This window comes from Ovis canadensis, chromosome 7, assembly GCF_042477335.2.
Source record: "Ovis canadensis isolate MfBH-ARS-UI-01 breed Bighorn chromosome 7, ARS-UI_OviCan_v2, whole genome shotgun sequence".
Classification (NCBI taxonomy): Eukaryota; Metazoa; Chordata; class Mammalia; order Artiodactyla; family Bovidae; genus Ovis; species Ovis canadensis.
The window spans coordinates 56,042,249-56,063,746 of record NC_091251.1 but is presented as its reverse complement, the minus strand read 5'-3'; the positions used below and the strand labels follow the sequence as shown (position 1 = coordinate 56,063,746).

At 40.8% G+C, this 21,498-nt stretch overlaps 1 protein-coding gene across 4 annotated transcripts in view; it reads left to right on the top strand.

Moving 5' to 3' along the window:
- Positions 1-21,498, top strand: part of ZNF609 (zinc finger protein 609) — a 193,939-nt gene that overhangs the window by 17,753 nt on the left and 154,688 nt on the right. For 3 of the 4 annotated variants that reach the window (XM_069596197.1, XM_069596200.1, XM_069596198.1), the window contains exon 2: positions 7,541-8,414. The exons of the other annotated variant lie outside the window; for it this stretch is intronic. In XM_069596197.1, coding sequence (XP_069452298.1) covers positions 7,668-8,414 — 747 coding nt within the window. In that variant the 5' untranslated portion in view covers positions 7,541-7,667. The remainder of the gene's footprint in view (positions 1-7,540; positions 8,415-21,498) is intronic. 4 annotated transcript variants of the gene reach the window in all.

Here is a 21,498-nt window from a genome sequence, read left to right as displayed (position 1 = left end):
GACCATGATCCAGTAGTATAGTACTTTTATTCATAGGTGTATGATTTTACCTTTTTTAAAAAAGATAATGTGCATATGATAAAGTGCATTGAGTATACCAATCTTCAGTGCATAACTCAGTGCATGTATATGTAGCCATATAACCACCATCCAGTTCAAGATCATAGAGTATTTCCAACACCTCACAAGTTTCCCTCATGCTTCTTCCCAGTCAGTAAACTCCTCTCAGAAATGGTCCTTTTTTCTGACATTTGTCCTCTTTGATTGAAAGGTGTTTAAAACGTGATACCTGGACAGTTTAAGTCTGATAGAATGTATCATACATTTAAGTATGAGGGCTCCCGGGGGTTGGTTTATGTCCTGGTTTGTGGACTAGCCCTATTTTGGGTAACAGCTCTACATGGATGAGGCTGAAAGCTGAGAATATTCTGGAGCAGTTAGGCATTTTAAGAAATGTGAGGACTGGATTGTTTTCTAACTTTTCCCCTAGACTCTTAATAAATCTGTATCCTTTATCTGTATCTTAGAAGAAAGAGAAATCCACTCTCTCTTCTGGTAAGTTTGCAGTCTGTTAGGTAATTGAGACAGTTTATAACTAGTGACAAATCAAGTTCAAGTAAGAATAAGAATGAAGAAGAGAAATGGCAGCCTTGGCACTGTTACAGTTCTGCCCATTGAGGAAAGCAGTGTTCATTCACTCATTTATTGACCAAAATACTTATTGAGGGAGTACTGTGACCCAAACCCTGTTAATGGGATATAATAATGAACAAAAGAGAAACAGCCTCTTGCTCTCAGGGTGCATGCAGTCAGGTGGAAGAAACAAATGGTAATCAAATCATTACACTGGGAGGTAGGGTGTGAGCAGGGAATGTCTGAGGTAAACGCCATGAGGCGATAACGTGGGAATGGGGTGCAGAGGACAGTGTGTCCATGAGAGAAGGCTGGTGAAGTCCGTCTGGCTTAGATATCCTAAAAGATGTGTGTGTGGATCCCACTAGTTTTATGGTTAGTCTGACAGTGTAGATACTATCTTTTGATAGAGTTTTCTTTGTGTATGCTTTAGAGTTACTATAGGATAGTAGTTAGATTTAGGAAGGGAGATGAGGTCTAGAATATAAAAATGAAGGTAATTCCTCGTGTTTCCTGAAAAATGCCTGAGTTTTTTCCTTTCCTTCGTTCCTAGGAATTGACCCATATTATTCCCTGTTTTAGAGGAGAGGAGACTGAGCCATAGAAAAGCTTTGCCACAACAGTTCTGTGTGGAGGGCCAACTTCTTAAATCTCCTAATTCCTAAGCTAACTCCACTTTTTTCTTGAGAATTTGACATCACCTCTTTGGTATGTAAAGTTTATCTCTGGGGAAGAGAACTGAATTATAAAGGGTTACAGAGCCCTTCGGTTGTTTGGAGAAGGAGGATGGTGACGCTTTATCGTCTACTTTAGATGATCTTTGCCTTCTGCTTCTTGGCCTACTTACATTTAGGCCTTGGTAAGGGTTTTCTCTGTGAACCAGTTCTACCAGTGAATCCCTGTAGGGTTGGGACTGAATTATTTGCATATTCAGTGTGCTATTTAGCCTCTTTGAAATGTATGCTGGTACTAGTCAGTGTTGACAAACACCAAGGTTCTAAACCTGAGCCCTGTTGAATAGCTTTGTCTAGTGGAAGTGTCAGTTGATTATGTGAAATGAAACAGGTCAAGCCTGATAGTCTTTGTCTGAGAATAGCAGCCTGTGAAGACCATAAAACTGTTCATGATATGCAGCATATAAACACTGAGGGACTGAGAGATGCTGCACTTCTCCTCTTCTGTCCTTAAGTGACATGTGGTCAGAGGAGCTCTGCTGAGTTGGATCCATCTTCTCAAACCGGCACTGTTAGTCTGTCTTTATTTGATTCCCATTGGAGATATAAGCTAAGAGCTCTGGTACTTGAGGATATGACACAGCTCCTTTGTTACAGTAATGAATGTAATAAATTAAGGGAGAGACCCAAAGGAAAGTTGATTGTTGGTCGTTAAGAGCCCTAGTTGGAAATTCAGTTCATCAGTGAGGTCTAGTGTGGCAGGTAGAGAGGGAAGACGCCTGTTCCAGCTGGATAAGCTGAGTCACCGCTGAAGGTTTACGTGTTGTACTGAGGTAGATTGAGTATGCTGTGCTTTCAGGGTAGCATCTGAAATTCAGGGAAGATGGTATAGTTTGGTTTTCGTCTTGCAACTTTTGTTTTATCCTACTGATTTAGTGACAGTTTCCTGGGACATCAAACCCTGTGAACCTCACCCAGTTTAGATTTGAAGGCCTGTTGGAGATGGGGGGTCGGTGGTGGTTGGCTCAACAAACTAGTAGATTGGAACCGTTTGTTAAAGAGATAATCCAGATGTTAAAACCATGAGCTTTGGGATTGGTACCTTGGCCCTGAGGGATTTTTGAAGCAAAATGGAGTCTTTCTGTCAGTCACTACAGTGTAGAGTTTCATGAGCCACATCTGAAGGCACTCCTAGCCTCAGTGGAAAAGCAGAACAACTGAGTAGTTGAAAGAAGAAAGGATTGCCATTTTCTTTCATAAAACTCAAATGGATATCAGTACTACCTATAATTTAATTTGTAAAAGATTTTCAAATATTTATTTTTCGTTTATTTAAAATAATTTAGATCCCTGTACAGCTGTGTAACACTCCTCTTTTAGTTGAGACCCTAGAGAATATTATGAGAATATTTGGGTCATTTTATTTTTTTGAGTTGTCACATTTTTTAGATTTGGATCCTCATAATATGCTAAGAACCATGATGAATTCTCCCTCCATTTTATAATAAATTAATATTTAATAAAACAACTTGACTGACATCCTGGCGAGGGTCATTGGAAATTTGAATCTGGAAATCACTTCTCTTGATTCTAAGCTCAGTTTTCTTTTTTTCTACACCATGCTGCCTTCCTGGAATTGAGCATAGCCTATTTTTTCTTTGTCCATACAGCTTTTGGTGAAAACTAGCTAGCCAAGACTGATAACCCTCACATCCAAATATGTGTGACCTGTCTGGTCACAAGCAGATTATACTCACTCAGACACAACTGTCACTTGCTCAGACCACAGCCTGTGAGAAGACTGATACAAAAACTGTAACAAGAGGGGAGGACAGTTAAATTTACAGTAAAACAGCACTGGACAATTTGCTACTTAGACCAGATTAGCTATAGGTAATTGGCAGTTAAAGCGATCCTGTGTCTTTAAAGTCCTCTAGGATGGATATAGAGCTCTATCTAGCAGAAAAAAAAAGTATTATTTTTCTTACTGTGTTTGGACATAAGTGGGGTCAACTGCTGTTTATGTCCTCTGGGCAGAGCCATAGTCCTCTCATGAAGACTCTTTTTCCCATTCTTAGCCTGGAAGAGAGGCCTTGTTCCTTACTGAGATAGGGAAGTGGTGTGATCTGTGGCATATGTCCTGATAAAAAGCAATTAATGACCTGAAATGTCTGATTACAAACCAGTCTGTGGGCTGGAAATCTGAGAGATGGAGCTGGGTTCCAGAGAGGAAACGGGAATTTGAACATTTGTTGTTACAGATACAGGGAATGGGGAATGATTGTCATGGCCTATTTTGGTCCCTTAGCTATAGCCACTCAGAGGAGAGTTCTTGATGATCAGGTACAGAAGAAAGTGCAGTAGCAGTGGCAAGTAATTCCAGAATTTGGTACATAGGGAAGTATAGTGCAGTTAGGCAGAAGGAGACAAGAGAGGAAAATACATACAGAAACTCCTGCAAGTTGAAAGTGCTTTGTAGTCTCTGTAAGGTGTTGCCCCTCCTGATTCTGTACTTTCTCTGCCATAGAAGTAGCAGGTCAGTGCTTTTCATTTCCAACTACCATGTTGGTTACCCTTCCTTCTGTGGTTAAACATCTCTGCAGTGACCTGTCAGAGAGTTGATTATTAACTGCATAAAGCCAGGGATACTGGAGGGAGCAGATGGAAAGTGGTTTGGCTGCTACAGCCAGACTGGTAAAGAACCCTTGGCGGTTTTTCAGTATATCTTTGGAAAGGTACCATCGAAGTTACTATGAAGGCTGCTGGGTTTGGAAAGCTGAATTTCTGAAGAGTCACCTGGTTGAAAAGTGGTACTCTCAGAAATAGGAGGGTGGTGCTCTCCATAGAACATCAGGACCACTACTTATTCGTTCTCAGGATATGTTTTCTTTGTTTGCATTCTGGTCATTCAGAAATTCTAGGTAGTTTTCTAGTAGGGAAGGCACTTTTGATAGGTGCATTAATAGAACTTCAGATTTGGAAAAGGCCCTGGACATGTCCAGGTTACTCCTACCACACACACAAGAATTCTTCATGCAGTTAGCTTGACAGGAGATGATGCTTTTTCTGATCACTGCTTTCAGTGATAGAGATATGGCTTCATTAAGTGTTGTGGGTCATTGTTGGGAATTTCAGATAATTACATTTTTTTCTCCTGAACTAAACATCTGTCTTTCTGTAACTTGTACTCATTGGTTCTGTTTATACCCTCAGCATCACAGAATAAGTTTCTCTTCCACATTGCAACCTTCATACCCATCTCCTTTCAGTTAACTCCTTTCCATACTAAAGAATACCAGGTTCTGAGACCTTTTCTCTTATGAAATGGCTTCTTGATGTTTTACAATACTCTTGGCTATCTCTCCATTTCATGAATATCTCGTGGAAAATATGGAACCTGAAAATGAGCACAGACCATCAGATGTTCTTTTCTTCTCCAGCTACTTTTTAAGAAGCACTTAAAAAAAATGTTAATGGCAATATTTCTGCTTACTAGAAAAACCAAAGCAATTTGCCACAACAATTTGGAATTGGGACAAAAAGAATTTGAGGAAGTCTTTTTTTTTTTTTTTTTACTGATATTAAGGCTGTAATTTTTGAGGTTTGACATTATTATAAGCATTGATTTTGCCTCATATCTTCTCCAGGAATATATGCATTGAGTTTACCCTTAAAATTATAAAAAATAATTTGATATTTATGTTTACAGGAATTATTCAAATTTATGCTACACTGAAATGACTTTAATGTTTCAGATAGTTTTTAACAAGATGGATATATGTATGTTACATAATGGAAAATCTATTGTTTTAACACATGACAACATGACTCAGTGTAGGATTCTTAAAAAATAACTTTCTCTTCAAAACTATAGATTTTTTATTCTTTTTTAACATTTAATGTTACAGAACAGTCTGAATGTTACAGAACAGTCTAAGGTTGGCCTAATTTTTGTTCTTTGTAACTTAAAAATTTTGCTAGAATGTGTGCAAGTTTGGCTTTTTAAAAAATTGATTTTGCTGAAAAAATAGTGAACTTTTTCAAGATCTTTTTCATTTCCTTGCGTTTTCCTTTTTTTTTTTTTTAAAATTACATTCTTTTAAGTTCTATCTTTTCACTTGACCCTGGTATCTTCTTAATGCTCTGCCTTCCTTACTGTCATGCTTTGTTTATCTTGCTCCATACTTGACAGGTCAGCCCATACAGTAGAGTGAGAACTATCAGGAGCTCTCAGTGAGCTCTAACATTTTCTTGTACTTTATATTCTTTCCTTTATATACCCTTCCAGAGTTTCTGTTCATTACCATCCTGTTTTGTAGAGGAAGAGTTTTTGTTTGTCTTTTAGAGGAAGGTCTTTTGAAAATTCTGTTGTTTTTCCAAGAATAAAAAAGCATGGGATTGTTCTAATGGTTTACATTACATACTAATGATGGGGCAGCTCCCGGGGAAAGAGGGTCAAGTGGTAGGTGAATGTGGGTTGTGCTCTAAGCCTTACGACAGTTGCAGAGATTGAAGAGGTGATAAATTATGATGTCGGGCAGAACTATGCTTTAATAATTCTTTGTAGTGCAGATTCAGTTGGTGTTCCCATTTCTTTGCCCTTCATAATACAATTATTTTCAGTATCGTGTTTCACTGCCTTATTAACTGTCATTTTCTGCTGTATTCCCAGCGTATAGTTTAGTGCCTGGGACTTAGTAGGCAATTAATTTTTTTTTTTTAATGAATCCGTAAATAATATAGAGAATTCCAAGCATTTTACTAAAAATCTCTTCAGAGTTTTTGATCATTTTCAGCGGTATCATATCTCTAATTCTTCAGAGATTATGTTGCTTTTACCTTGCGGGTCACATTGTTTCATAGTTCTTAGGTTTTCCCTCATGGTTTTTGTTCATTCTTTAATGAAGTAAGATCTTTGTGGACCCAGTGCCAACTGTGGTCACTTGCTGTTGGCACTAAGCTCTCTGCTTGGTTAAAGGATGTATTTTCTTCTCAGTGCGTGTGTGCTAAGTCACTTCAGTCTTGTCCGACCCTTTGTGATCCTAGAGACTGTAGCCCACCAGGCTCCTCTGTCCATGGGATTTTCCAGGCAAGAATACTGAAGTAGGTTGCCATGCCCGCCTCCAGGGGATCTTCCAACCCAGGGATCAAACCTGCATCTTATGCCTCCTTGTTAGCTGGTGGGTTCTTTATCACTAGTCATTTTCTTCTCACATCTGTGGCTAAATGGCAGATTAAAGTGCAGTCCTTTCTCTCTTAAATCCCAGTTGCTCTCAAGCATTCACTTGGTATAGCTCTGGTCTCCTAGGGTGACATCTTTTCTTTTTTACCACTCACTTCACCCACCCCTCTTTTTAGCTATCTCTGTTCCATGTTGTGAACATGGAACATGTTGATGTTTATCAATACAGTGTCATCAGTCTTACAAGAATAGGGAGACTTATACCACATTCTAGCATTAAGTTTTTTAGTACTGTTCAGTTATTGATAAGGTAATATTTTTTTCTCTGTGTGATTGTGTCTGTGTGTATCTTCATGAGGATTTTAGTGGGAAAGACTACATTGAATTCTGCTATTTAGATGTAATTTGAAACCTGGAGTTTAATAAGGCTGGCTTAACTGAATGTAAGCTGATGGGTTAAGTCCTCTTTGAGGATTGTCTCCTCTAATTGCAGTTTTTGTCCCTATCCTGATACTGTATTTTTCCCCAGTCCTGTTTACTTTTCTCTTTTGCTTACCTGCAATTAGATACCCTCCCCCTTCCCCATATTATTTTTAGTAGGAACAGGCCCTGTTAGTAGAGGGATTTAGCCTTTGCTAGCCAATGTTCTAAATCTCTGATAATTCAAGAAGAAGTATGGAGAAGTGATGTGAATAAAATTGTACTGGGGGATGTGCCAGGGCTGTATTGACTGAGGGAAGATTGCCAGCTGGCAGTGGTAGTAGAAATCAGTCTCTTGGGAATGGGAAACTAGAGGATTCCTAGTTAAATCTTAGCACAGAATCTCCGGGCAGTTGGAAACACTGTACTCTCCCCTGGGGAGATGGAGTGGGAATTAGCTTTTTCCTTGATCCAAAGTGACTTGGTTGGAAATACAACTGAACCTGTTTGTCTTGTCCATTGTGATGTGATAGCCACCTCGCAAGGGACTGTTTTGTGTGGGAGTTTATTTCAGGCTGTCTCTTTGCCTGTATTGTTTCCTTTAACAGCTCTTTACATTTTCTTTTTCCAGCAATGATGTTGTCCGCTGGGCATGTACTGACCAATGTGGCAGGTCTGAGAACGTAGCTGAAGCTGAAACTAGGAAAGCTGGGGGCAAGGAAGAGCCTTGAATCTTGAGGTGGGACGTTGACTCTAAGATGTCCTTGAGCAGTGGAGCCTCCGGAGGGAAAGGAGTGGATGCAAACCCGGTTGAGACATACGACAGTGGGGATGAATGGGACATTGGAGTAGGGAATCTCATCATTGACCTGGACGCCGATCTGGAAAAGGACCAGCAGAAACTGGAAATGTCAGGCTCAAAGGAGGTGGGGATACCAGCTCCCAATGCTGTGGCCACACTGCCAGACAACATCAAGTTTGTGACCCCAGTGCCAGGTCCTCAAGGAAAGGAAGGCAAATCCAAATCCAAAAGGAATAAGAGTGGCAAAGACACTAGCAAACCCACTCCAGGGACGTCCCTGTTCACTCCGAGTGAGGGGGCAGCTAGCAAGAAAGAGGTACAGGGACGCTCAGGAGATGGTACCAATGCAGGAAGCCTGGTTGCTGCTATTGCTCCCAAGGGCTCAGAGAAGGCGGCTAAGGCATCCCGCAGTGTAGCGGGCTCCAAAAAGGAGAAGGAGAACAGCTCGTCTAAGAGCAAGAAGGAGAGAAGCGAAGGAGTGGGGACTTGTGCAGAAAAGGATCCTGGGGTCCTCCAGCCAGTGCCCTTGGGAGGACGGGGTGGTCAGTATGATGGAAGTGCGGGGGTGGATCCAGGAGCTGTGGAGCCACTCGGGAGTATAGCTATTGAGCCTGGGGCAGCGCTCAACCCTTTGGGAGCTAAACCGGAGCCAGAGGAAGGGGAGAATGAGTGTCGCCCGCTAAAGAAAGTCAAGTCTGAAAAGGTAAGAGGTGGCCAGATCTGGCTGCCCACTGCCAGTCAGAACTGCCCCGGTCTAACCACCTAATGCTACGTGCACTCTGTGGGAGGCTCATTAGTTTGTGGGTAATGACCAATTACAAGGTCAGAGCAGCTGGTAATGATAATGTGGTTTTGTTCCAAATTAGGGGATTCCCTGCAGATTCATTAACAGCAGGCCTGGACATTTTGGAGAAGAATATCTGTTGTTGGGGGCAGCTGCTTGGTAGAATGAATTTTCTATACACCAAGAACCTCCCACCTTGTCCTTGTCCCACCTGAGTCACTTGTTACTAGAGATTGGCATCAGCCTTTATGTGGTTCCCAGCTTGACATTTCATCCTTAGAATGATTGATAAACTTAACAACAAGTTGATAAGCTTAATAGGCTTTCAGGTGAATGCTGTTTTTAATGGGATATATGGTGATGCTGGGTCTCTGGAAGAGACAAGGGTTAAATAATTTTCATTACATGTAATCTACCAAGTGTTCTATTGGTGACTGCCAGAGAGCAAAAGGACCCATTTGGGGCAAGTAAACAATGGAGCAGGAGGTCCTGAAGTACTTAATCAGCTCTTATGAATTAGTGTTGTGGCCATGAAATTTTGGCCTTGAAAGAGAGTCTTTGGCCACTAACGTATAGTTCTTGGCCGAGTATCTCCCTCAACTATGGGAATCAAAGTCTCCTGGTGGTTTAATAGCTGCCAGACAGCGTAATGATACCTTGCCTTCTGCTTGACTTGGAAGGACAGGTGCCTACCGCCCCACCAGGGGCTCTCCTCCTTTGGGAAAATTATCTTAGTTCATGTCTCAGTAAATGGAATTTGCAGGTCTAGAGCAGAGTGGCTGAGTCTAGGGTCAGCTCAGGCTGCCTTAAACTTCTGCAGCTTACACTTTCCTACAAAGTGACTGGCCTGGTAATGAGCTCTTCATTGGCTCTTGATTTTCTGCTCTCTGCTCACCCTGTGCTTTCAGCTGATCCCAGCAGATGCAATATAAATGGATTTCTCTGTAATTGCATCTGCTGCAACAGGGAATACCTATTTCCATATGTAAGTGTTAATAAATAGAGGCTGGATGTGTATGTTTGGGTGGTAGTGTCCTCTCAGTGCTGGCTTGTGTTTTCTTTGCTGTAGGTATTTTGGTCCTTGCCTCTGGCACATCTATAAGTCTTAGCAACATCTGGGCTTCCCTGGTAACAGTGCTGTCAATTTTTTTCCACTAATAACCCAATGGTTTATTCCCTTTTACCAGTGGCAGCTGCCAGAGAGACTGCCTGTTTAGGTGACAGATGCTACAGGCCACCTCAGGGGAGTCAAGTCCCAGCAGGTTACTGGCGTGGTGCATCCTGTGCTGGCTGTGATTTACCATTTTCTTTGGGGTGCAGATGGGTAATAACTGTTTTAAAGAGGCCTAGGAGTACCAGGAGTTCTTGCTTCTGTTCCAGGCCCTGTAGACTGTTCCCTACCTCTGGCATCAGGAAGCTTTTGCCACATCTCTATTCATGTTCATAATCTTTGTTCTTCGTGTGCTGCAAACTGGCCACTTCTGGAGGTGACCTTCACTTTCCTTTCTGTTTAGAACTCTTGACTCATGTTGCAATCTTCTAAGCCTAGTAGTGGTCTGTGGGTGAAAGGATTAATGATGCTTAGCTTCATGTTGGGTTTAAGTCTAAATGTCCTTGAGAGTCTCCAACAGAGAAGCAAATGGAACCCTTTTTCTCTTACAGGTTCAGGGACTAGGTAGGTGACTGCCCTTCGGATTATAATTGGGCTGAAAGATACAGTATGTTCAGCTAAGAATATATTTTGGTCAAGGGAAATTTGGTTCTTAATAAGGTAGCTGTGTTATACACTTTGTCTCCCAAAAAGACTGAGAATGGGGCAGTGGAATGAGAAAGAAAATGGAGAGAGACTGTGCTTCTGTTTTTGGAGGAAAGATGAAAGTGCTGAGAAGTACTTTTAAAAGAGGAGACTTGCTGCACAGTTTGCTGTTACTCTAGGCAAGAACCTGCTTTCTCAATTCTTTTCCTTGTTCCCTCAATCCTTCTGGACGGTCTGGTTCTGGGGGGTGCCATTCTAAAGCATTTGGCGGTTGGAATAGATAATTATGTAAATAAATGTTTGGAAGTTGCTAGGAGATGAAAACACTGTGCAGAGAGTCAGCATTTCTGGAATGGGAGGAGGGGAAGATGCAAAAGGGAACGCAAATTAGGAATCTTGGAATAGAGCAGCTTTTGAGAAACAAGGACCCCAGGGTTTGGGGCATAAGGGGTTTTTGAGTCAATGTTTGATGATTGATACTTTACCTTAAAAGCTAAGTCTTTGAAAACTTGTTTAAGATTTTTCTCTCTGAGCTATGGGCTTGCCTATGGCTTAACTGGTTTGGAATGTTCCGTCCATGTGGGGACAACCAACAGAACCAAAACAGCAAAACAGATGTTTTGATATAATCTAGGAATTACATATGCTGAGCTGGAAACTCTCATGAAGAGGGGAAACTCATAAAATTTGGAAAGGTTCTTAGCTGGAGTCTCCTTAACCCATATGCACTCCTCTAGTCCCTTGGAAACAGGAGAGAAGAGAATGGAGTTTGTGGTATAGGACAGAATTGTTACATGTCTCCTGCTAGCTAATGAGGAGGATTTGAATATTCAAATTCTCTACTTCAGGATGTTCTCTCTCATCAGGGTATAGGTGTCTCAATCCGCGGCTGAGCAAATTCCTATCAGCAAAAGAAGTGGATTTCCCTTCATGGGATCTCACTGCTGCTCCCCACACCTCTCTGGCAAGGCTCACTGTGCTGTTTCCCAGAGTTCTAGGAGAGACCAGAGATGGCTCTTAGCAACTACTGCTGCCCTGAATTATCCTCGAACACTCCTGCCTCATACTTCCTGCCAGCTGAAGAGATGGGGGAAGGGAATGTTGAGGCATAAACAAGACAGAGCCTTCCGGCTCCTGTCTGCTCCCTTGCCTCTGATTTGATTGATAGGTTGTTAAGTTAGGGATGGAGGGGGAGGTCGGACGAGGGAGGGTGCCGGTCTGAAAGTCCCCAGCTTAGTGCTTGCGCTGCTGCTCTGACAGGCAAGAAAAAGAATTTCCATAGCACCGAAGGCAGTGATCTGTGTGGACTTTGAGGTAGGGCTTAAGCCAGGAATTTAAGGTGAGGCTCCCCCACCCCCTCCGCTGCCCCACGAACCATGTAAAGTTCTAGTGGCTAAAGGATCTAGAAGTTCGCAACCAGAGCTCTCCTTGTCTCTTTAGCTGCTGTTTTTGATCTTGGAAGGTAGAAACACTGCAGTGTGCTTTCCCCATATTTGTGTTTCAGCTTCTGCTGCCCTTAGAATGCTGCATACACATACTTACCACTTCCCTCACTAGTTTAGGATACAAAGAAAGCTCAAGTGTGCTCTTTGCTCTTTTGCCTTCCGATCGTGCTTGCTGTCATATCCTGTGTTCTAAGAGCATCTTCCTTTGCCCTTGATTTTGTTTTCTTGCCCTAGTTTATGCCTTCCAGCTCATTTCTCTCGTGTTGCAATCCCTCATTGCTCAACCAAGGTCAGGTCTCTTTTATTCTTTCTGATCCAAGGCTTTCTCTCTTAACGCCTTCCTCCTTTGCTAGCAGTTCTTTCTCAGCTATCGATGACATAGCAGTGAGCCTTGCTTCCTGAAGCCAAATGTCCTCAAGCGTTTTCCTTCATGGAAAAAATTAAAAAGAAGTTGAGATGATATTTATGGGGGACAGAGATGCATTCTCAAACTACAACGAAGCCTGAGCTTAATTTTAGTTTTTCTTCAGCAGCTGTGTTTTCTACCTGGGTGTTGTAATTCAAGGAGGGCCCTGAGAAAGATTATCTAGTCCAGTCTTCTCACTTTATAGAAGAGGGGACTGAGACCGGGGAGGTCATGCGACTTACCTAGACTCTCAGAGGGAGTCGGTGGCAAAGCCGAGGTTTTGTTTACCAGGTTCTTGTGGCATATCGTTACGCTGGGATTCTTAACAAATCCTTCATTGTTATGCTTTCATTGGTTTTCTGTATTGATTATAATATTGTAGACACTCAGTAAACAATAGATCTTTGAGTTTTGCTTTCTTTGGTAAGGTGATGATGTTTACAAAGAACAACCATTTGTATCTGATGCTGAACCTCCTGTATTGTATTATACAGAGGGAAGAATGTTACTTTAAACTCTGTACTTTGAGCTTGACTTACTGAGAGTGTGTGTTTGTGTTCTGGAGTATTATTGATTAGTGAAATTTTCATTGTTATCACTGAGGCATTTGCCAGCTCCCTCTTTATTTGGCAAATGCAGGTATGAAAAAACAAAACAAAACCCTGCTTTGTGCTTCTTGAATATATCACTAATAGGCAGACCTTAAATGTATTAATATTGTGGATATTAACCATTTCATAAAGACATGGTATACTGTTAGATATCATTATCATCTTTCATTCATTCTATGTATTAATTGAGTGCGTTTTAGATTCCAGGTATTGTGCTTAATACTGGATATTTACTGATGAATAGAACAGAAATGGTTGCTGCTCTTTGAGGAGCTTACAGTCTACTGGCTAGGGCAGAGTTCTTGAAATTGTGGCCCATAAAACCATGTGTGTCATATCATTCGAGTGTCAGAAATGCTTATCCTTGGACACTACCCCAAATCTGCTAAATAAATGTTAGGGGTAGGGACCCAGAAAACTCTCCAGATAATTGCTATATACTTTCATGTTTGTGAATTTTCTTTAACCATTGTTAAAGATGGGCACTTCATAACGTGGGCATTGAGATCCACTTCTAACCTGAAACACCAGTCTTAAACTGCACATTAGCTCTTACTTATAACTTGATGGTTAAGAGTACAAACTCTGGAGCCAAACTACCAGGGTTTGTATCCCAGCTTTGCCACTTATTAACTGAGTGATATTGAACAAATTACTTAACTGAGCTGCCTCTGTTTTCTCGTCTACACGATGAGGAAAACAGTAGTTCTTTACTAGAATTTTTATTAAAGTAAATTAGTTAATCCATATAAAACACTTAGAAAAGTGCTTGGTGCATAGAGAACATTCAATAAATATTGGGAAAAAAAGAAAAACACGATTTGAATTGAAATATGTCTGAATTGACTCTAGGCAATAATGAGCTGAAATATCACAACATTCCACCTATACAGGAAGCCCAGTATAAACAGATAAGCATGTTGGCTAGGACTTTCAGCACTGTTCTCAGAAGACGTTCCAAACCTGTATTAGGACCTGTATATGCTTGTGATGTTTTCTAAAGGCCTTGGTATTTATAGTGGGGTTTGGTGAGGTAGAAGACCAGAAATTGGTTTCCAGAGATATTGCAGCGGCCTGTTGAAATTCAGGTTTCATATGAATTGAGTTTCCTTTTTGGCCAGAGCCCTGGTGTGGGGTTGAGTATGTTGGATAGATATTGCTGGGGGTTTGCCAGCATGTGCAATCTCATGTATGCTGGAAGAGCACTGAATGTTTTTGTTTCTGCACAAGAGTGCATGGAAAATCTAAGTCCTAGTCCTTAATCTTCCTCCCCCAGTGTGAACTTGTATTTTTGCCATTTGGGTATAAGAGCTATTACCAACAGAGCTCATCCAGGGAGGCAGCAGGGCTTGGGCTTTCAGGCTGGAGGTGGCAGTAACATGCACAGCTGAGATCCTGCCACTGCTGGCTGTCTGAGCCCTCCTCTCTGTGGTGTTCACTCTTCAAGCTATGCTTGAGTAACCCGCCTCCAGAGCTGCTGACAGGGCTGTGTTCAGAGGCCTTGGAAATTACACTGTTCATTTCCTTATCATCCCCTGACCTGCAGTGCAGAGCCTTCTGGTGCAGGAACAAGGCAGAAAGAAATCCAGACGGCTCCCAGCCAGCATGTGTCAGGGACTACAAAGAAGGAAATTGGACTTGCTCACTTAAAAACCATGGGGTTAGGCTTTGATTTTTGGTTCCTGCCGAGAGTTATTTGTGTGTGCGCGCATGTTCTATCTCAGTGTGCATGTATAGAATGAGTCTGTACATGGCAGAGCTGTAGAGGAGGAGCGTCTGACAGTAGAAAGCAGAAAGGAGATCGCTTTTCTCATCAGTTAATTTCCCAGTCTTGCCACTGGATTGGGCCTGGAAGGATTACCATCAGGAAGGTGCCAGGCCATATTAATATTTTAAAATATATATCTCTCTAGATACAGTTTAGTCATGGTTGAGAGCACCTACCCAAGTAAGAAGCTTCCCAGGCTAGCTGAGAAGACATTTTTAACAAGTCCTGTTCTCTGAACTTGTTCATCCTAGATGACATTGACATAGTCAATATTTAAGCTACCTAAGAAAGTAGAGTTTGGCCATTATCGGGTAAAAGGGGTAGCTCTTTTGTGATGGGGATAGTATGACAAGGAAAGATAGGAAGAATTTATAGCATTTTGTGACTTTTTTTAAAATTTCTGGTGCAAAATTCTATTATGTTTTCAGAGCCTGTCCCTGTGCTTTTGTTTTATGATCTTATGAAACAGTCTACTTTTTTTCTTTTGGCATTTCTCTTGCCCTAGGAGACCCAAAGGAAACACTTTTCAGACTGAAGAAGTACTATGTGTATGATAAGGTTCTTGAGCAGAGTGTACAGTCATTTGGACCTTAATTTTCCTTTTTCTGTATTTCTACTACTTTAATGTCCCTCGTGTCTCACCTAGTAAAGAATCTGCCTGCAATGCGGGAGACTTGGGTTCCATCCCTGGGTTGGGAAGATCCCCTGGAGAAGGAAACAGCTACCCACTTCAGTATTCTGGCCTGGAGAATTCCATGGACTGTGTCCATGGGGTTACAAAGAGTCGGACACCACTGAGTGACTTTCTCTTTCACTCTCATCTGTAAAATGCTTGCTTTCTGCAGAGCTGTAATATTATGCTGTCTGCTTGCAATGTTGGTTGATATAAGAAATGGCCAATGTCATTTGTCATATTGGAGCCCTTGTGAAGTGGGAAAAAAAGAAGTCTTTTAAGCTTTCAGTCCTTAGAGATATTTTTAAACCCTAAGTGTCTCTCTTGTTGGAAGTGCTCTGTAGAGAAGTGTTTTTACATGAGAAACACGACAGCTAAGATGAGAGGGAATTATTTCCTTTTGTTGTTGTTGTTCAGCCGCTAAGTCGTGTTCGACTCTTTGTGACCCCATGAACTGCAGCACGCCAGGCTTCTCTGTCACTGCTTCCCTGATGTTCATTGACTCAGTGATGCCATCCAACCATCTCATCCTCTGTCACCCCCTTCTCCTCTTGCCCTCAGTTGTTTTGAGCATCAGGATCTTTTCCATTGAGTCAACTCTTCTCATCAGGTTGCCAAAGTATTGGAGCTTCAGTTTTAGCATCAGTCCTTTCAATGAATATTCAGGACTGAATTCCTTTAGGATTGACTGGTTTGATCTCCTTGCTCTTCAAGGGACTCTCAAGAGTCTTCTCCAACACCACAGTTGGAAAGCGTCAATTCTTTGGTGCTCAGCCTTCTTTACTGTCCAATTCTCATATCCATACATGACTACTGGAAAAACTATACCTTTGACTATACGGACCTTTGTTGGCAAAGTGATATCTCTGGTTTTTAATACACTGTCTAGGTTTGTCATAGCTATTCTTACCTTCTTGTAAAGCAGTGATCCCTACATCAGCAACATCAGCATTGCACCTGGACACTTGTTAGAAATTCAAGTATCAGATCCCGTCCCATGTCCCCAAATCAGAAACTTCAGGCTTAAGGCCCAGCAATTTACGTTTTACCATTCACTCTCCCACTGATCATGTTTTGCGTTAAGGTTTGAGATCCACTGTGGTAGAGCACATTTCCTCTTAATAGTGAAGATCAAATTCACCAAAAAGTTTAAAAGGTAAATAACTCTGGACAGTAGGTATGATTTTTTTTTTTTTTTTTCCTCCTGGATGATGTTCAGATATATCTTTTTCTTTATGGACAAACTGACAGGAACCTAAAATTAGAAGGAATACCTAAGGATTTGGGAGTTTGAGAGCAGAAGAGATATATTTAAATTATTTATAACTTTTCTAATCCTCACTTTTCTCATCTTTAATGTGCGAGTGAATAACTACTGACTTCATAGGGTTATTATGAGTAGATTAAATAAAGAAGGTTAAACATTCAGCACAGTGTCTAGCATGTAAAGTTGAAAGTAAAGTTGTTAGTTGCTCAGTTGTGTCTGACTCTTGGTGACCCATGGACTGTAGTCTGCCTGGCTTCTCTGTACTTTGAATTCTCCAGTTAAGAATACTGGAGTGGACAGTCATTCCTTTCTCCAGGAGATCTTCCCAACCCAGGGATCAAAACTCAGTATCCTGCATTGCAGGCAGATTCTTTACCATCTGAGCCATCAGGAAAGCCCACCTAACATGTAGTAAGTACTCTGTAAATATTAGCTGTTGCTGATGGTACACTGTTACTAGCTATGAGGGGCAGGGTAATTGTGAAATTAAGGAGAAAGGATATCCTTTGAAGAGATAAGCCCCTAGAGGTTTTGGAGAGTAATGAGTTTATGATAGCTAATATTTTGAATCCTGGTTTCCAGGAAGGCTTAGGAAGAGAGTGATTCAGAGCATTTGGAACCATTAAGATTTGGGATTTTATCATTTGCTGGTTAGTTTGTTGGACTAGTTTGGTTACAGAGCTGATCTCATGTTGAAGAACATGGCTCTTGCATAGCTATTTCCCATTAATAGCTAAGGTTTGGTATATACTCCAGCCTTCTGAATTATTTTTCTCAGCATTGGAATGGCTATACAGTGATGATTTTGTGGCAGGAATGGGGACCTCTTCCAGGGCCCAAGGGTGGGCTCTTCTCTAACACTCAGAAATGTCCAAGGACACACATGTGCTGACAAAGCAAGAGACTTTATTGGGAAAGGGCCAGGTGGAGAGCAGCAGGGTAAGGGAACCCAGGAGGACTGTTTCTTCCTTTTGGTGGTACCTTGTTAGTTCTGTATTCCTTACTAGGACCTCCTGTTTAAGATAACTCATTCAAGTGGTTACTGCCAGGCCTGACCAGAGTGGGTGGTTTCAGTCAGTGGTTCCCCTAACATTTGTAGTTTAGAGAGTTTTTTCTTCCCCTCTGTTAATCCTTGAAGAGTGCAGACTTTAGCCTTTTGAAAGGATTAGAATACAAGTAGTCTAAACAGTCTAGAGCAGAATAAGGATTGAGATACTTATTTTTGTGAATTTGTCACTAACTGCAGGAAATAAAAGAGCAGTCCTTAGGTTTTTAGGAAGTGGTCTATTTTCAATTTGAAATATTGTCCACTGAGAGAGTACAGTTTGACTGTGTGCTTGAAAAATACATTTAATTGAATATTTTTAAATTTGAAACCACTGAGTTTCAGCCTTAGTGGCACTACTGCTGCTAAGTCACTTCAGTCGTGTCTGACTCTGTGCGACCCCATAGGCGGCAGCCCACCAGGCTCCCCCGTCCCTAGGATTCTCTAGGCAAGAACACTGGAGTGGGTTGCCATTTCCTTCTCCAGTGCATGAAAGTGAAAACTGAAAGTGAAGACGCTCAGTCGTATCCGACTCTTCGTGACCCCATGGACTGCAGCCTACCAGGCTCCTCCGTCCATGGGATTCTCCAGGCAAGAGTACTGGAGTGGGTTGCCATTGCATTCTCCGAGTGGCACTACTAGCTTGGTTTAAATGAACCAGACTGGGCCATTAAATCCTTTCTTGTCCCTTTTTTTTTTTTTAATTGAGGTACAATTGACAATAACATTATGTAGTTTCAGGTGTACAATGTAATAATACCATGTTTGTGTTGGAAAATGATCATTTCGGTAAATTGTTACATTCTCATTGCTACAAAAATTTTTTCTGTGTTAAGAATTTTCACGATTTACTTCCTAGCTACTTTCAGATATGCAATAGAGTATTATTAAGTGTGTGTGTCTGTGTTAGTTGCTCAGTCGTGTCTGATTCTTTGCAACCCCGTGGACTGAAGACTGCCAGGCTCCTCTGTCTATGGGATTTCCCAGGCAAAAATATTGGAGTGGGTTGCCATTTCCTTCTCCAGGGGTTCTTCCTGACCCAGGGATATGTGGTCTTAATTTTCCAGAAATCTATGACACCCCAGTATAAAATAATAAACACCTTATTCCTGAACCTGCTTCTGGACACATTCAAATTAAATGCACTCTTTTAAGAAGAGACAGAATCACTTGAGATAGGAATAGTAAAGGTTCACTGTCTGTCTTTGCTTTTTTTTTTTTGTAAACACAAACTATTTCCTTGAAATCAGGAAGAAATTAAATGTTTTTGAACATAAAGTATTTCCCTGGTGGGATTCTAAATCTCATACCCAAGAAAGAGTAATTATAGTTAGAATGCAAATTGTTATCAGAGATGAACATATACTTGAATATGCTGCAAACTCATAGTTAAAATAATTATGGAATATCATGTTTGGAGCAAAATCATAATGACATAACCTTAAATTTTCATATAATAGTTTTGTTTTGTTTTTTAATTTGACTTCACTACATGGTATATGGGATCTTAGTTCTTCAACCAGGGATTGTACCTGGGCCCCTGCAGTGGAATCATGGAATCTTAACCACTGGACTGGCTACGGAAATTCCCATATAATAAAATTTAAAACATAGTTTTTAGTACTGATACAAGTGTTATTTAGGCTTTCAAAATTTACATTAATCTGTACTTTAGATAGATCTTTTTTGGTTTTGGTGTATGCATATACCACTGCAAAGGAGGAGAAAAAAATGGCAAATGTAGGGAAGAAATCATACAAAGTGACTGAACATTTATATACACCATATTAGTCTAGATCTTAATTCTCTCAGTATGCAGATTTCTAAACATCTGGTAGAGTGTCTGTTTTAGATAAGATATGCCATAAGGCATTTTTCATTTTACTTATACATATGTGCTTAGATTGAGAATGTGGTTGCTTATTACAATTTCAGAAAGAGGTTGAGAAATTCTTTCATTTATATTTGTACTCTGGTATCTCTCCTGTCCATTCCCATCTCTTAAAAGGATCAGGTTCTAAAGTCAGGGTTTGACTTGGTCACAAAGTACCCTTGAAGATTACATGGGTGGTACCATGTTAGAGATTGTCATACAGACATCACAAAGTCAACATAAACAGTTTTTTTCTTTAGCATTGAAATAAACCATCATTTCTTTGGTTGAAGTCTCATGTAAAAGCTGGCTTTTATTTGAGGACTGAATTGATGAAAACTATGTTTTTGTAAATACTAGAATTAACTGAACCCTTCAAAATACTTACACTATGAGGAGACACAAGGAAATGGAAACCAAATAAATGAATAGCCTGTTCAAGTCTCCCATCTCTGGTTCCCTCCAGAGTGTATACTCAATAGATGGAATAACTGCAAGGCCCAAACCATTCACATTATTCTTTGTGTTTGTTGTTGTTTCGCCAGTCACATAAAGTTGATTTGTTTATGTTATCTGTTTAGCGTACAAAAGTATTTTATGGCCAAAGAAATCTTGGGCTCCACTTTCTCTCTATAGTGTAAGATTACAGGTCTGTGGATTGAATCCAGCCTAACGATTATTCTTTTGTAGCATTCCTACCAACATAAATATTCTTGAGCCTGGTCTCTTTTTTAGGTCTAGTGCCTTTGGTAGCCTCTTTCAGCTACTCTTCATTTTCTATCCTTTTCTGATTTAGAATCTAAATCATTCTTTTTAAATATCTTGTAGTTGTTTTATAATAATTGGTTTTTGTTATTTATGATACTCAGTTTTGTATTTGTGAATAGGTCCTGCCCTAACCAGATGGGTTTATATTTAGTTATGGAGATTTAGAGAGGGGGCTTTTCTCTTCCTCTCCAACTGAAAATAATTAACTAGAAAAAAATAGTCATTTTTATATGTTCTACCATGAGTATTCGTTACAGTCTGGGCATAGCATTGGTTATATCAAGAAAACCACTGTACTACTGACTACAAGTTTTTATCCATAGTTTGGAATCACTATTAGCTACTGCTTAGGGATGATACTGTTGTGAATAGAATGCCTTATTTGAAGGCTTGGTGCCAGTACTATGCTTTTGGCTGTGTACTGGTAGCAACTCTTGGCCAGCACATTGCAATTGTCCTATAGGACTAGAGAGACAGAATTTTTCATGTTGAAGTGCTAAGTGCAAATGTTTCTGGGTGTAGGCCAGTACATCACTGAAGAAGAAGAAAAGTACAGTTTGCCACTCCCTGGGAAGCAATCTGGCCAGGTCAAGCCTCCCAGAACTGAAAGTTTATTGATTTAGGAAGATCTGGGGGTTTGTCCCTCAGCCTTTGTGATATGGAACTTATTTTCAAAGCAAGGGAAGGGATGGGATAGAGCAACTTAAAACTAATGTCACTTCTCAAATCTCTAATGCCCCTTTTAGAACTAAGCAGGTGGTGGTGGTGGTTTAGTTGCTAAGTTGTGTCCGAATCTTGCAATCCCATGGTTGTAGCCTCCCAGGCTCCTCTGTCCTTGGGATTCTCCAGGCAAGAATACTGAAGTGGGTAGCCATTTCTTTCTCCAGAGGAACTTCCTGACCCAGGAATTGAACCCAGATCTCCTGCATTGCAGGTATATTCTTTACTGACTGAACTATGAGAGCAGAGCTAATATCACACAAAGAGGAGAAGATTGATTGTTGTTTAGAAACCGACTAGTTAGGGCTATCCCTAGCTTCTGCTGGGTTAGTGACCTGAAGTGGCATTTAATGTAGAGAAAAGTCTGGGAAAGTAGTTGAAAAGTAATACTCCAGTGACATTTTCATGTTTGACTAAAATTTTTCAGATTTTTCATTTGTTTTTGTTTTGTAGTTACATTTCATCTTCTATTTCATATCTAAACAAAAGCAGGAGCAAAAGGCTAGGTAAATCACACTTTAATCCTTCCCATTCCCTTGCCCGAATAAAGCCTGATACTAAGGAAAGCTTATTGAAGTGAACTGGGAGCAGCTGGATAGGTATGCTTGGAAGATAGTGAGGAGGTAGTGGAGCTGGGCTTTGAAATGGTGTGTGTGGGGAATAAGTACGTA